The sequence below is a fragment of the Phaseolus vulgaris genome, chromosome 7, assembly GCF_000499845.2.
Source record: "Phaseolus vulgaris cultivar G19833 chromosome 7, P. vulgaris v2.0, whole genome shotgun sequence".
NCBI classification, from domain to species: Eukaryota; Viridiplantae; Streptophyta; class Magnoliopsida; order Fabales; family Fabaceae; genus Phaseolus; species Phaseolus vulgaris.
In genome coordinates this window covers 38,701,352-38,718,136 of record NC_023753.2, presented here as the reverse complement: position 1 = coordinate 38,718,136, position 16,785 = coordinate 38,701,352, and the positions used below count along the sequence as shown (strand labels likewise).

At 30.3% G+C, this 16,785-nt stretch overlaps 2 protein-coding genes across 2 annotated transcripts; one reads left to right on the top strand and one right to left on the bottom strand.

The window, feature by feature from the left end:
• Positions 1 to 6,098: 6,098 nt before the first annotated feature.
• On the top strand, positions 6,099 to 9,863 carry LOC137830723 (protein WVD2-like 4). The gene is made up of 9 exons (XM_068638213.1): positions 6,099 to 6,471; positions 7,367 to 7,562; positions 7,664 to 8,014; positions 8,113 to 8,171; positions 8,372 to 8,449; positions 8,603 to 8,681; positions 8,763 to 8,834; positions 8,946 to 9,053; positions 9,239 to 9,863. The coding sequence occupies exons 2-9, from the start codon at positions 7,371 to 7,373 to the stop codon at positions 9,671 to 9,673; spliced, it is 1,374 nt and encodes a 457-aa protein (XP_068494314.1). The 5' UTR covers positions 6,099 to 6,471; positions 7,367 to 7,370; the 3' UTR covers positions 9,674 to 9,863.
• A 1,127-nt stretch (positions 9,864 to 10,990) lies between these two features.
• Positions 10,991 to 15,789, bottom strand: LOC137830724 (putative RNA polymerase II subunit B1 CTD phosphatase RPAP2 homolog). Its single transcript, XM_068638214.1, has 7 exons — positions 15,625 to 15,789; positions 14,260 to 14,880; positions 13,285 to 14,094; positions 13,005 to 13,198; positions 12,639 to 12,902; positions 12,017 to 12,175; positions 10,991 to 11,325 (listed from the first exon to the last, which is right to left on the bottom strand). The coding sequence occupies exons 2-7, from the start codon at positions 14,846 to 14,848 to the stop codon at positions 11,221 to 11,223; spliced, it is 2,121 nt and encodes a 706-aa protein (XP_068494315.1). The 5' UTR covers positions 14,849 to 14,880; positions 15,625 to 15,789; the 3' UTR covers positions 10,991 to 11,220.
• Between the last annotated feature and the right edge of the window lie 996 nt (positions 15,790 to 16,785).

The following is a 16,785-nucleotide window of genomic DNA, read 5'->3' as shown; positions in this document are numbered from 1 at the left end:
AACACATTGGCATAATATATCATTAGTACCTATACCACCATTACTTCTCAAACTTGCTTCGAACATTCTTCATGCTTGTTGAGCTTTATTTGTTTTTATTTATTATTTGTGATTTTATATGCTTCTTTTTAACTTATATATCGGTCTATTAAAGGCTAACAAGTTCACGAATCAGAATAAACATGAATGACAAGAACACAAGTTAGTTATATGAAAAACAACTCTTAATAATGACTCCTTATACTTTAATTTTTTTAGGTTCTATAAGTTTAGAATATAGAGAATAAAAAAATTAAAGTTAGTATTATTATTATTTCAACTAAAAACAAGATGAGTTATAAAAGTTAATATTAATGATTTTTTAAGTGTATAAGGATTATGAAAGCTAAACTAGTAGTAACTAAATAATAACAATTCAAAACCAACTAAACCCAATTTGAAAACATGCAGCAACAACAGAAGAACACAGAGTCACAACAAAATGAAATTAGAGAGCAATAAGAATAATACAATTGTAAAATTCGATGAGAAGCACAGACACATGCATGAATCAAATAATTGTGTGACATTCGATTGTGAAGAATGGAAGAAGCATTAGTTAAGTGTGGAAGGCCATGTGTGGGTGCTGCAGATGCTACACAGAACTCCATCAATGGCGTGGTCCACCACCACTGTTCACCCATGCAAACCGTATATCCATGTCTGCGCGTGCACACCACGCGCTGCCGTGAACCCATTGCTTCACTTTCCAATGCAACGTATCATCAACAAAATCCAAATCCAATTTTATTTATATACAGAACAAGAAAATCTACCCTTCAAAAGAACAACAAAACAAAAAGCAATCAACTCATATATATAATCATGGTTCCTTTCGAAACAATTAAAAGAATCGCTATTCATAAGCTAACGAATTTTCTGTTTTTTAAAATAAAAACTAGCTTTTGAGAATAAGTTTTTTAGTTATGGGATGAGTTTGGGAGAGTTAGGTTTTGGATAAAAAAATGATTTTTTTTTTAATTTTCATTGGGTTCTTTCTAATATAATAAATATTAAGAAGTTGACTTTAAGTCTAATTCAAACTCATAAAACTGACTTATAACATGAGGTTTGTACCCACTTACATATTATGAAATTTCCTAATCTCTAGTCGAGGTAGAATTTCCAACCTATTTCCCTCACACCGAGAATGAGAGTTGGTGCGTGAGACAATATATTATGAATGGATCGGACCCGATACCGGATAACCTTATAAGTCAGTTTTATGAGGTTAAATTAAACTTAAAGAAATTCACTTTTTAATATGGTATATAAATCAATACCTCCAAAAGATTAGTTTTTTTATAAAAAAAAATGAAATTTTGCAAGATAAATAAAAAAAGATTTGTGTTTGTCTGTTTACATTTGACTTTCAAAGTACTAATTATTAAAATTACTAATTTTACTAACTTAACATGATGTTTTGTTATTGAATTATTCTTAGGTTAGCATTTTAGTTTATAATTACTCTTTATAAGAGAACCTGCTTAATTAGCTTTAACAAAAAATTTATTCCATTCATCTATAAAAAAATTAGTTAAAGATATTCAAACCTAATTTTTATAATAAACGTTTAAAGATTTTACATTATCATATTATTTAAATTAAATTTCTGAATTGAAATGAATCTAATTTTTCTCAAATTATGAAAACAAAAGTAAATAAAAAACAATAATTCAGACGGGGAGCAATCATGCAGACACTACTCGACGAAAAAGAAATAATAGAATGAGAAACACATTTCTCTCCGTTTTTCTTTTCCTTTCGGCTTTTTCTCGTGGGTTTTAATATGGTGTTCTGGAGAGAATATAAACGACAGGGTGGTGCATTTTTAGGACCGTGGATATAATGGTATTTAAATGAAAGGCCAAGATTTAAAGTTATAATATTTTATGAAATTTGCAGTATCATCCCGTCCATTATTATTATTACCATATATATTATATCAGTAGCAACGATGAAGACAATGCAAGCGTTGAACACCAATAATTGGAGAAGCTTTCGGAACATGTTTCCTTATGTTTATTTAAAAATTGAATTAATTTTTCATCGAGCAAAATTAATATAAAGATATAATTCATTAGAAACCAATTGTTAATTAAATAAAAAAAATTGAGAAAAAAATAGTTTATTTTAATATATTATATATATATTTTTATGTATTAGGTCTCAATTTTAATTAGGAGTATTTGAAAAATAAAAAATGAAATATAGATACGGACATGAATACAGAGATACGTATAATTTTTAAAATGTAAGATACATGTACACGTATCTATATATTATATGATTATGAATTATATAAATTGACAATAAAGATTTATGTGCACAAGTATATTTTAGATTATTTTTTAAGGAGAAAGATGTTTGTCATGACTGGTTAAAAAATATTTATTCTTTATTCTTATAATCAAATAAAAATTTATACAATAAATTTGACTTTTTAGAAAATTAAAGTATTTCTCTTTTTTGAAATTCTGTTAGAAACATGTTAAAATTGTCAGAAATTTAACAAATATTTTTTGAATTTGACATTCCATCGATATGTGTTCTACGAGTGTTGTGTCCGATATATATATTCGATACACATTATTTAAAAGAAGTGTCTGAAACTCGTGAGAAATAGAGGAGTAATAAATTAAGAGAAATGAAGAAAAGGTGGGTGGATGAGAAGGAGTGAAAATAGTAAAAAGAAGAGTTTTAATTTGAAGGAAAATAAAAGGTGGGGCACACCAAAACGTGGAGAATGATTTGGATTTTGGACTGATATGGACGGTGCTGATTTTGGCTTGAGATAAGGGCAACCGTTGGATCATAAACTCAAATGACAGCTCACACATGGTTGGCGCCAGGTGCTAAGTAGAACGTGCGATGAATCACGTTACATGGTCGTGCCACGTCACTCCAACCCCAAAGAACAGCACTTTATCAACATTGTTTTTTGTCACCATACATTTTACAAATATTAATTAACACAAAATCATAAAGGTTCCTATTTTTTAATACAACCCATTTTAATGTGTCCTATCTTTTTATGATATTCTATTTTATTAAATTAAAATTTAATTATTCTAATAACTTTTATTATTTTACACAATATGTATACTAGTTTTAAATTAAATATATTTTTTAGTATATATTTATTTCTATATTTTTTTTTTAATTTTTACATAGTTTGATTTTATTCCATATATTATCTAAAATATTTAAATTTTAAAATTTAACAAATTTGAAATTTATATTAAGAATAAATTATATATATATATATATATTCAAGGATAAAATAAAAAATAAAATATGTAAAAATCTCCTATATATTTTTTATATATATGTGTGTGTGAGACTTTAGACCTAACATTTTAAATGACAAAAAAAAAGAATATCTATTTTTTTTAATGAATTGTGTGTCAAGAATCTGAATTCAAAACTATTGATTTTGAAATAATTTTGCGCCGGTTGATTCAAAACTATTGTATTTTAACATGCGATTTACAAAATTAAAAAAAAAATATCCAATTTGAACAGATAATGGTTGGAGTTGGAAATTAAGATTTAAAATAGTCATCAAAATAATAGAAAGTGAATTTACTAAGGATCCAGTAGTTTTTATTTTTGAGTATTTCTTTAATTAAAATATATTTGGTACCTTTATAATGAATATGAGCTTCCAAAAAATATTTTTTCCAAAAGTTAAACAGAAAATCTCTAAAAAAATTCAAAAAATATTGTTTAATGAAAATGTTTTGTGTGGAAAAAAGTTATGATGCTACTACTACTACTATTATTATTATTATTATTATTATTATTATTATTATTATTATTTTATGATAAGTAATTTTTTAGGAAAATTGATTAGGTAGAGTGATATATGAGAAGAGAGAGAGAAGAATAACAATTACAATTAGTCCTTTCATTTCCATCTTCCTAAATACGTTCTTTCCTTTCATTCCTCTTTCTTACCTCTTTTCACTTTCTTCCCCTTCTAACACATTTCTTCATTTTTAACCATTTCAACTCTAATTTTTTTTTTTCATTCTTTCAAACTATAAATATGTTTTTTTTTTAAAATTTATGTGTAGTTAACCTTTTCATCACTCTGAAATCTACACATAAATCCTAAACCCTAAACTCTATATTTCTAATAGACCTTAAATTTAATATAAGTTCCGTTTTCTCTGTTTTCTTTAGAATAAAACAATAAAAAGTATGGTTAAATATTTTTATATATATAATTTACGCGAATTTAATTTTTATTATTAATCTAAATTTAAAATCTCATATATACTTATAGTAAAGAAATTATTAAAATGAGTTTTTTTTAATTTTTTTTACATGACAAACGAATTTATTTTCAATATGAACTGAATGTTAAAAAGTTGATAAAGACTCATTTTAATAATTTTCTCACTACAAGTATCTAAGAAATCTAAAAAATTAAATAAAAAAAATCAATTTTACATTATAATAAAAAAAAATACTTAACTCTAAAAATTATTATTATTATTCATTTAATATATATATATATATATATATATATATATATATATATATATATGATGGCTTTGTTGATCAGAAACTCATGAGGAGGTACATGGTTTAAGATGAATGAGTCATGTTGATGAAGAGAAGAAGAAAATGGAAGTTATCTTTCTGAATCATCTTCTTAATCAAATCAATCAACTTAAACTTCATTTGATTTGTCCCACTTTATATTTTTAACTTTTAATTTACATTAAAATTAATTTTTCATTAACTCGATTATTTTATCTAACTATTAGACATCTTATATTTACACGTTATGACATGATCTTTATTATGAAAAATGGTGGATGAAAATTCTTCAGATAAATGGTAATAACAGTAAGATTAGTCTTTATCTTAGTAAAACAGAAAAAACTCATGGCAGAATAGAAAAATGAATTTCATTGATAATGTTTAAAAAATGGTTCATTAACGTATATAGATGGAGATAAATCTCTCTCCTATGCTCCTAAGAAAAGCCAAAACCAACCAATTAATTAATCTTTAAATTATTTTGTGAATCATCTTTGTCTATCACCAAAATCTCCAAAAATATAATAAAAAAACAGACCAATGAGCTATTATTTTTATTTTTTTTCTCTGTTTCCATTATGTAAAAACACCCTTTAACAACCTCCTTTTCTTGCTCTTTATTCTCCCATATTATTATAAAGAAATTTTGCTGGCAGTGGCACCCTCTTTCCGAAGTCAGTTTCAAGCATTGATACAAATCATTTCTTTTTTGGGGCTACATAGACAGATACAAATAATTTGTTTATGATAATATATGAACGCAATGATTGATTAATTAATCTTTCTAATCAATATTTGACTAATTAACTAAACATTAATCACATATTTCCACATGCATATAGACAATACAATCATTTTTTTTTAGCAGCAATAATCCAAATCATCACTTATCTCAGAAACCCACAAATAATAAAACAAAAACATTGTGAGCATGTTGTTTTTTAACTTTCGATTCCACCTCATAGTTTCACCTCAAAAGTAAACTTAGAAGTCATATTGATCGGTGATTTATGATAGATTGATGATGTAATTTTTGTTTATACGTAATATACATCCAGATATATACGTATAATTCTAAAATATAAAATAATGAAAACACAAATCTATATATTATATAATTATGTATTATGTTAAGATGTTTTTTTAAGATTGGTTCAAAATATTTATTCTTTATTTTCATAATTATAATAAAAAAAATTATACAATAAGTTGAGTTTTTAGAAAATTAATGTATTTTTTATTTTTAAAATTATGTTAAACACATGGTAAAATGATTAAAAATTCAACTAATATTTTTAAATTAGACACTTTACTGATACATGTCATACGAATATTGATATCTAATATATGTTTCTGACACGGACATATTAAGAGGAGTGTCCGAACTTCATAAATTTTTGTAACATTATTTACAAGAAGTGTCCTTCGCAGATTTTTTTTAACATTTACCGTGGAAGAAAGATGAACATAAAGAATATAAAACAACATAAGACATAAAAATATGAATAAGATTCGTGTGACAGTTACATGTTGAGGGAGTGGTAGAAGAGTCATTGTGGCAGTTCCTATCTATTCCACTTCATTGAAAGCTAGTCCCACTTGAGCTTTCTTTCCACAAATCTATCTTGCATATCTTCAATGAAAACCTGAGTGTCACCAACTCCATCTTTCAGTTTCATCTTTTCACATACACTTAAAAATCCACTTCTTCTACTGCTTCTAATCCAACCCCCCCCCCCCCCCCCCCCCCCCACACAAATTCGTATTGAAACTCTGTGTTCTGCATGTTACTCTACCAATCTTTACAACAATTCAATCTTTGAATTTGTTGAGTCCTTTTTATCATCAGGGCTACAGTCAAAATCCCAACTTTAAGAGGTATCCATAGTGTGTGTTTTTGTGTCATCTATGGTGTCTCTGAGTTCTGGATTCCCACATTTGTGTTTGTTTCCGGGATGCATTTTGTCCTTTTGCTATTCTGATTTGGATTCTGTGTATCTTCTTTTGTTGGATTGCGTGTGTTTTCAATAAAAATCAAGCTCATCTTTTATGGGTTTGTGTTGAGTGTTAAGATCCAATGCCATTCTTTGTTGTTTATGCTTTTGTTGAGAAACTGTAGCATTGGATTGTGAGGATTTGAGTGCAGGAGGTGGATACAGAGGAGCAATGGAATGTTCATGTTCATTGAAGCTATTATGTAGCTTCGTTTTCTTTCTATTTATCCATCTTATTTCAGGATGATGATTGTAAAGAAAGAGGTGACGAAAAATGTGGGTCTAGATTTGTGTCAAACAGTGCAAATTTGCAATGAATTCAAGTGTTGTTCTGATTTCTGTTAATAGAGAATTTGTATTCAAGTTGAGAACTCGAAAATTCAAGGGGATGGAAGGAATTTTTTGCAGAGAATGATCATTAAGATGGATCAAGGGACACTGTTTACTCGAGTCATGATCTTTTACATCCTTCCTTAATAGTGCTTTCATTTCAGAGAATATCTTCCTTAAGAAGAAATACCAAAATCAAAGCATAGGGATTATCTGAATTTCCGAGTAAAATCTACAATTTGAGTGTGTTATGCAATGCTTTTATTGAATCGCAATGGCTTATACATATGTATGCTCAGGAGTAGAAGTTATGCAATTTAATGGGGTCAAGAGTCTGATCTGACATAAAAACACTTCCAAATACATGTTTGTAATCTTTAGTTATTTGATTCAGAAAATTTTTACTACTTCTAATCTTTCAACTCAACCTTTTGTGTCACTGTTGGTAGCACAATGGAATCTGAAAATGGAGTTGCTATGGAGGACGAGAAACATGTCATTGGGGAAACAACTAAGGAGAATATAAACAAGGAAGCTGAAAACAGTTGCAATGTAGAAATTCAGACCAAGAATGAGGCATCTGAATCCATTGTAAAAGTTGAAGGGCCCAAATCTACAGCAAGTAGAAACTCAAAACTTGCCAAGGTACCTTTTATGTATCAGAATTGTGTCTTCAATTAAACTGTTACTGATCATTTACAATTACTATTAATGCCACCTGAACTAATTCACGTGAACATGGTTAGGAACATGGTGGCAAAGGTGGTGTTGCTTCAAAGAAGAACAAATCTGCCACCAAAGAGAAACCCAATTTGCACTCCACAGTTTCATCACCTCAAACACATAGACCAAACCTCTCCAAGAGCCTTTCTTTCCCAGCCAAATCAGCTGGTGGAGATGTCATGAAGAAAAGCATTAATGGCACTTTTGTGAAAACAGAACCTAAGCTTGTTAATGGGGCTAGAGCCAAGCCTTCCATTCGTGGTTCGAGCCGGCTGACAAACAATGAAGTTAACTCAAAGGAATCTGAGAAAAACACTGGAAATTCTAACCACAGGACCTCTTTAACATCCATGACTAGCCTTAAAAGCTCCGAGGTACAGAAACTATTTTACCCCTCAGTTCCTTTCCTTGTGTAGCTTGGTAGCTTCTCTCCATTAGTCTCCATGTTCATGACTTCTATTCTGTCTACTAGATTGGTGAGTCTTCTCCGGTGAATGCGGTTTCCAAGAGCCTTATATCTGAGGCATCCTTGTAAGTCTTAACCTCCCTTGATTTGCTTGATTCTTCTTTATGTTTTGCCTAAGTTATGGTGTTAAGGTTCTCTATCAATATATTTCATTCTATGGTAAACTCAACTGTAGAGAACACTAAATACATTTAGGAGATTGCTCCACATTCTATATCTGTTTGCTGAAGGGATTACCACCTTGTGGTGTTTTACTTTATTGCAGACCTGTTGATCAGATCACAACCCCAGCAAAAACTGAAAAACCAAATAAAGAGGATGATGATGCTCACTCCACAACTTCGTATGATTTGTGAAACTACTACTCTCAGATCACTATGTTGTCCTTGTGTATCTGCCAATCTCATTAGGATTTGAATAATGTTTTATCATGAAAATGTCATACTTCTTTTTCCTTAGCTAAAATGTTCATCAAATTTTGTTTATGTGGTATCAGAAGTCATACTCCTCGTAGGAGGAGCAGTGGTTCTGGATTTTCCTTCAGATTGGAAGAAAGAGCAGAAAAGAGGAAGGAGGTGATTGTTAAAATCTTGCAGCCTGTTGATGTAAATATTGAATATTGCAGATATTAATCCTATTTTCTCCTTTCCCCTCAGTTCTTCTCAAAGTTAGAAGAGAAAATTCAGGAAAAGGAAGCAGAGAAAACTAACCAGCAAGAGAAATCAAAGGTGTCAAAACCAAAAACTAAATTACTTTAGTAATTTATGTTCCATGTGGTTTGAGCTCCCATAGCCAGGTTATCACATTTTATTCATTTTTTTCTTCTGATTTTCTGGCAGGAAAACCAGGAGGCTGAGATCAAGCAATTGAGGAAGACTATGACATTCAAAGCCACTCCAATGCCAAGTTTCTACAAGGAACCTCCTCCAAAAGTTGAATTGAAGAAGGTAATCTAACCACCACATGTTCACACAGCTGTTAATGTCTTTTAAAATTTGTTTTTATAAACCTTTTGCGGCAACATAAGCTCACTGTCATAGTAATACAAAAGCAGGTTCATGTTATGGACGTAATTCTTAGCTAAAGAACCTTTTAATATTCATTCTTTTGATGCATTTTATCTACCAACTAGATACCTATAACACGCCCAAAATCTCCAAAGCTTGGAAGGAACAAAGGATATGTTGTGAACCATTCAGATGATAATTACTGTTCTAGTCCACATGCAAAGCAGCAACAGAATGATTCAACCAAGGCAAAGGTAAAGGGTACTAATAAAGAAGTGATTTCAAAGAAACCAATCAGAAAAACTCAAGCCAAGCTGCAGTCTCAGGAAACTGCAATTGGGAAAACTGAGAAGAATTCTGTGAAGTCTACTAAAATGGACCAAGATGTCAAAGCAGGCACAGGAAACAATGAAGAAAGCCATGATCCACCAGTTAGCAATTCTGAATATCAAGATGACATGGAGCTAGAATCCAAAAGTGAGCTTGCTCAGAATGTTGCACTGGTCTTAAATTCATCCACACCCGAGATTGTATCATATGAGGTTACTGTTGGAGTGTAGATTCATATATATAGCCGGAGAGTATTTATATAAACATAGGACTCCTTGTTATATTTCATTATTGTTGTGAATATAGAGGTTGCTTCATGTTCATTATAATCTTGTATTGCATTTGAAGATAGGTTGCTTGTTGTTATATTGAACTGTTGCTGTTTGTAATGAATATTTTGTTAATTCATTATTTATCAAACTGTTCATGTGTTTTGCCCTCTGATTAAGTAAACACTTTGACTAAAAGACAATTTCTATTAGTTGCTTCCCAGGATGAAAAACATGCAAGATAACTGAAACTTCAAAAGAAAAAATTGAACTTGTAAGCAATGTTCAAGGCAAGCATTCCCACTTCAATTTGCTGAAGTTTAATACTGTTTTAGATTTGTTTAAGTTTTATCCTGCGTTTAGATATGCCTCACGTTGGCTTAAAAATTGCATCAATTTATTTGATGAAATTCAACTATCGATTTTGTTTCCAACTTTGCCCATAATTAATCTATACACAAAACTACACAGAAAAATAATTAAAAACCAGTGATACATCGAGAACATAGAGTTATTTAAATTAAAGACACCTTACAGAATTACTTAAAAATTATAATTAACAGAATTAAAATAACTTTTAAAGAAAAAAACTCAAATTTTGCTGCTAAACTGTTTTTTTCAAAGAACACACAAACATAAATTGTTTTACTTTAAAATCAATTTAACAAGAATTACTTTTTTTTTCCTTGTTTAACAAAACCAAACACTGCTACTATGGTTCTTTAGATCACTTTTCCCATGTTGAATACAGAACCAAACATGACGTTAGTGTACATATAATTTCAGGTTGAATCATTTAATTTACATGTTTGGGTTCACATTATAAAAATGTTGTTAAAAATTTGATTTGAAATTAAAAGAGAACAAAATTTTACTATTGCTTTTAATGTAAAACCAGAAACATGTATCACTTTGGTACTAAAATCAATTTATCAATAATTTATTCATATTATATCCTACTCTATATGGTTGTTTTAATTGTCTAAGTATTATTTTTCTAACAAGAATCAGTTTTACAAAAATCAATTTCATTCAAAATTGACCATACTAATGCTCATTTATGATCACAGTCATCAAATACTTTCCTTTTTTCTTTCAAATATATGGCTGGGGGAGAAAGAAGCCTAAGAAATAGACATCACTTCAGTAAAGGAATTTGGAATTTTGTCACTTTTTTTATGAAGTTGTCCCCATCCTGACATGACCTCAGAAGAAAATCCAATAGACATCTTCAGAACCTTCTACATACTGATTGGCATAAAATAATACAAACTGGTATTTAACTCAGGGACAATATTTTATATATTTTTTTATAACTACAATATTTTAGAACAATATCACAATTTTACATTCATTAACATAGAGAAATCTGGTTCCAGTGTTGCTTGAGGTCTAATATTGTTGTCATTGCATGTTGTTTGATATTTTATGAACAACCACTCCAATATATTTGAAAGGTAATTTTTTAAGTCATCATTGAGGAAGTCCAACATTTAGTCTATTTGTCGTCATGCCCCACTCTGGACAGAGATATGAGGTGCTCGGCCCAGTGGTACTACAAGATCCTTCAAAATCTCATACTCTTCCATACCTATTTGAGAACCACTCAAAACCTGTTTCACCAAATCAATGCCAGAACAATGCTTAACAGATTTGAAAGTATAGTTCAAAATTAAATATCAAAATCTGACATGACAAAAGAGATAAATAACAAAAGAAAATGATATATCATTATCATTAACCTTTTCCAGCTGTCATATACGAATTTTTGCAACCCCAACACACTCATACTCGTAGGGAATCAAATTAAAAGAAAAATCAAAATTAGTCTAGAATTACAAGATGGGAAGCCATTGGAATGTAAACAATAATTTCAAGTCCACAGCCATGGTAGGAGCACCACACTAGATGAACTAAGTTATGGAATAATAAAATATGGTGGCATCAAGTCTAAAGCTGAAGTAGAACAACATTATGCACATGATGGCTAATTTGTGTGGGGTTAATGTTGCTGAACTCTCATTAGAACCATACATAGAAAACAAAACAATTGTAAGGAAATGCAGATCAAAAGATCTTAAATGTAAAGAGATTAAGCAAATGAATAATGGAGATATTAAATGTTAGTTGAACAACCCTAATCAAAAGGTCAGTGTCCTAAAAAGGGTTTGTCCCTTTTTGACCTATATATATTTACAATTCAACATAAATATGCAATGCTTCATGCACATCAAACAGATTCCTTCTATAATATAACAGATATAAAATAATAAGTCAGTATGATATAAACAAAGGGTCTCTCACCTTGTGAAACAAAGCCCTCCTATCCGTCATGTATGAGATAAGAGAAGGTATTCTACAAACGGACAATGCATCAACAAACAAAAGAGCAACCACTTGCCATTGTTTTGTTCTGAAAGCTGGAAGTGCATCCACAAAGGACATTGTTTCCAGCAAGCATGCCTACAAGAAAGTCATTAGAACTAACATATAACTCATCCACAAACAAACAATTTATTGGGTTATATTAAAGACCACTATCAATACAGATATGAAGATTATATCTCAACCCTATCTACAACTCATAGCCTTAATTAACTAGATATAAAATCAATTTACAGAATATAAGTAGGAATAAACTTCACCTTACGAACCAGTTTTGTGAGGGATGAGTTAGGCTTAAACTCATTTCCTAATAATGATTTTTCCATAGCTAAAAAATCCATTTTAGCATCAAATTTTGATTTCTTATTTTGAGTGTGTGCGACTTTGTGCATGTTTTGTTGCCAGGGAGCTTATGAACATATGACATAAGTCCCAATAATGTAAGAAAACCAAACCAGACCAGTATAATAGAACTGTAATGACTTAATGGACAATTGTACTAATATAAACCACAACAACACAGATAACTCCAAGTTCCTACCATCCCTTGCTCCAAGGTGGATATTGGTATTGGCAGTCGAAGACCAGCAACAAGTGCAGGAAAAGCTCGAGCAAGACAACCAGCGAAAGTTTGTTTTATTTCAGATGACCGACCATCTGACAAGACAACTTTGCAAGGATATTCTCTCCCATTGACTGATAGATATTCTTCATGAAAACTTTCATCCCTCCCATATATATATGCCAAAGAATATGATGTCATCCACGAAAATATGGCATTCCACATATTTGCGAAAGGTGACAACTGAAAGAAAGTTATGCAAAAAAAGAGCACAAAGTGTCTTTAGAATATTCCATGAAAACTAATGCAGATTGACATGTTTCTACAAAATTTCACTAAACTTACAGTCAAACTGAAACCCTCTGGTGGTGCATCAAACCATGAGTCATCAGATTCAAAAAAATCAATGTCAGAAATTCCCGGCTTTCTTGGCCATTTCAGAGTAACTGAATCATTTTGCAGTATATCAGCATCCTCCATAGTACCTTCCTCAACAGCATCATGTGGCTGAGGCAATATAATAATTCCAGCTTCAGAAACTGCACAAGATTCATTGATAGATGAAAAACCCTTTAGAAACCAATTATTATTTAAATACAGAACTCTTAAGAGAAACAGTAATTACCAGCATCAGTGGCATCTGAGTCTCCAGATGCAACTGCTTCTGATGCTTGACTCAATGCAATTGCGCAAGCTTCTGCGGATGCTTGACGTAGCATATCTTCATTATTAGCAACATCTTCGTTACCAACTGATTCAGATTCTTTTATAATATCTCCAAATTCTTTAACCTCGCAAAGATCTTTATTACCAGCACCATTGATTTTCTCATCCGCCCAAGTAACAGTGCGGCTAAGCTTCTTTTCTCCAGCAGATTTGAGGGAAGATTTGAGTTTAGTCTCACACAATCCACCAACTTTTTCTACTTGGAATTTCTCTTTAACATTGTCAGGATCAAAATTGGAAGTGGAAGCATCACCATTAACAGTAACTCTACTTGTCTCCCCTTTAAGTTGCACTGATTTCCTTGCAGAATTATTCTTTTCTACATCATAATGTCTTTCTGATATGGAAACAGAATGGGCGTCTTTCTTTTTAATAGCCAGATTGGGAGTGGATTTGACGACAACTTCACATGATTTGGATACTTCCTTCCCTTTTTCTGAGGCACTTAAATGTAAACCACTCTCAAAAGATGAAGACAGATCTTGAATGCTATCCTCATCTTTCCTGACGACTTTAAGGCCAACCTTTTCTTCTTGTTGCCTGTCTACAGCTGTTGGTTTAATTTGATGATGAGCAGTTGTGTCTGTTTGACCTGGGGATGCTTTTGAAACACTATACTCATCTTGCATAATTATAGTACTCACGAAGTTCATCTCACTGTTAATTAAATCTTTATCATTATTTGACTTGCCATGACCAGCTTTGGACCCTGCAATGTACAAGCAAACTTCACTTTCACAGTCTATGTCATAATCATCCATAAGCCTAAGATTAAACATGATAATAAACAGGATACTCCTAAGCAAGAAATAAAATCGGGCTATCTCATTGTCTATGCTTCTCACGATTACCTAGAATACCAGAAAATCCTCACCTTTTTTAACATTTTTCCGTAAACCCTTAGATTCACGCTCTCTTGGTTTTGGCACATATCCCTCAATTGCATTTGATGGTCCAACCCACTGCTCCAGAGGCACCTCCCCACTGGTTGTTACAGTTTTCTCCTGTATTTTCAAATTGGACAAACCTAAATCTCCATCCTTTGGCACATTTTCTGTCTGTTCCAGATTCAAATTCTCAAATAACCCAAGTACATTGTTTAGTTTTTCTGGGTCTAAAGCTGAGCATCTCTCAGCTTGCAAGATCCCAGAAAAGGCTTTGCTGCTAACAACACAATTTGAAGAACAAAACATGTAAGTCTCTTGTAAGTCATAGACCTTGTGTTCCTTCAGTGAAATCCGGTATTTACCCTTCCGAGGGCGCTCAGATGGCAAAGCATTGCAGCAGAGCGGGTAACCACACACGTTTGTGATGGACCGTTCAGTTACAATATCTTCATAGTCACTCCTTGACATCAAAGATCCAGCAGCAAACAACTGATCTTCATTTTGAATGCCTTCAAGGAGTAACATTTGCAATTTGAAAACGGCATCTTTGACAGAAACAGCTTTGTCCTTTGCCATTGAACAGAAGCTTCAGAACCAAATACCTAGAACTGCATCATGCACAAAGCACACCAGAATAACTTCCTTCAACAATTCAACCCAATAAAACTCAAACTCACAAAACACAATTGTAATTCGGTTAAAGAACATAACCGAGAAAGGAAAAAAGAAATCATTGCGTTGACAATTAAAACTGCATGTTTGGATTAAAGTTTGCAAACATAAGTTTTAAGCAACATTAAGTCAGCAAACTGAGTTTTCAAAAGTAGCACAAGTCTTGCTTCTACAAAATTGAGTTTACAGGCCAAATTTGAATGCGTAAATGTGATTTTGAAGGTAATCAAATATGTTACAAACTGAGTTACTCTCCAAATTGAATTTGGAGCATCCCAAACTGAAAACCGAACACAACCTTAGTAATACAAAAGAAACAACATCAAAAGAAAAAATATATTTTAAATCATTTTATGAGAACCCCACTAACGAAAATTTAAGAGTATGAAACAACAGAAAATGAAACCGCCATTTTCTTCTGAAGTGTAAAAACAAACCTTCTAGACAGAGATAGAAAAAAAAGAAAACCTATTCTATTCCAATTCATTCATCAAACAAAGTTAACACAAATTCAGATAAAACCAGAAAATTGTCTAGACAAGTTCCAATTTATTCAATATTAAAGTGATAAAGCATAAATCAAGTCATCGTGTACAACTGAACTCGAAAATCGGTGGCACGCACAAAAAAAGGGGTCACAGAAGAAGTAAAAAGAAGAAAGAGAAACATCGATTACGAACAAATGGGGGAATGCAAAAGATTAGGGTTCAAAAATGTTTCACGCGTCTTCCTCAGTTTATTTTGTTCATCTTCACGACGACAGAGTAAGCAAACAACCGTTTCATTGTCCAAATTAGGGATTGAGGGTTGGAGTTTATAAGGGATAGAAATATTTACATATATGTGCATATGTGATCATTATAACATTTTAATATATCACTTTATTTTTTATTTATCATTTTTATGTATTTTGGTTTTATTTAATTATTATATTTTCAATCTTAAAATAATAAAAAAAAAATTATAATTAGACAAATAGTTTTTTTTTAATTAATTAGCACTTATCATGAACTAGAAATAAAAAAGTGATATACTTTTTTTTAATGATTGGGTTTACATTATAACAATACTATTCTACACATCTAATATAACAAGTATAATTATATCATTATTTTAAAAAAATAAAATTGGTTTTTAATCATTGTCCAGATTAGGAATTGAGGGTTTTAGTTTATAATTCAATAGTCAAATTTCAATGTATTGGCTTTAGTCATAATGAAAAAATATATATTTTATAATTTAAAAATTATTTTTTTATTAATTAATATTTTTTATGTAAATTTAAATATTTATATTATATATATATATATATTAATGAATTGGGAAGTGAAAAAAAGTTGGGAAACATTCAATAATTATAACTAATATAATAATATATTAGGTTGGGTTAAAATGAAGAGTTTTTATAAAATAGATGTGTAATTCATGCAATAATATATTTTACTTATATTATTTTTTTATAATATTGTATAATATTTCATATTTTGTTCTATATTTTTTTAATTAAATTTATTGTACAATTCATTTTACATATAATATTTTTTATTATAATTTATCCTTTAAAATATCTACATGATTATGTATATATATAATCTAATTTCATAAATAGAAAAATCTTTCAAAATGTATAAATAAATATAAAATTGTATATGCTTAGATAATATTAATTTTATGATAATTGTTTTTATTTTTTAACAATATTAATTAACTCTTATTTTTTTACGAAAATAATCATTCAACAGTACAAAAATAAATTATTCAAGGATATAAAAAATAATTTACAATATTTTAATTAACTCAAATCTACACAAAAATATCTTGTATTTTATTTATTAAATATT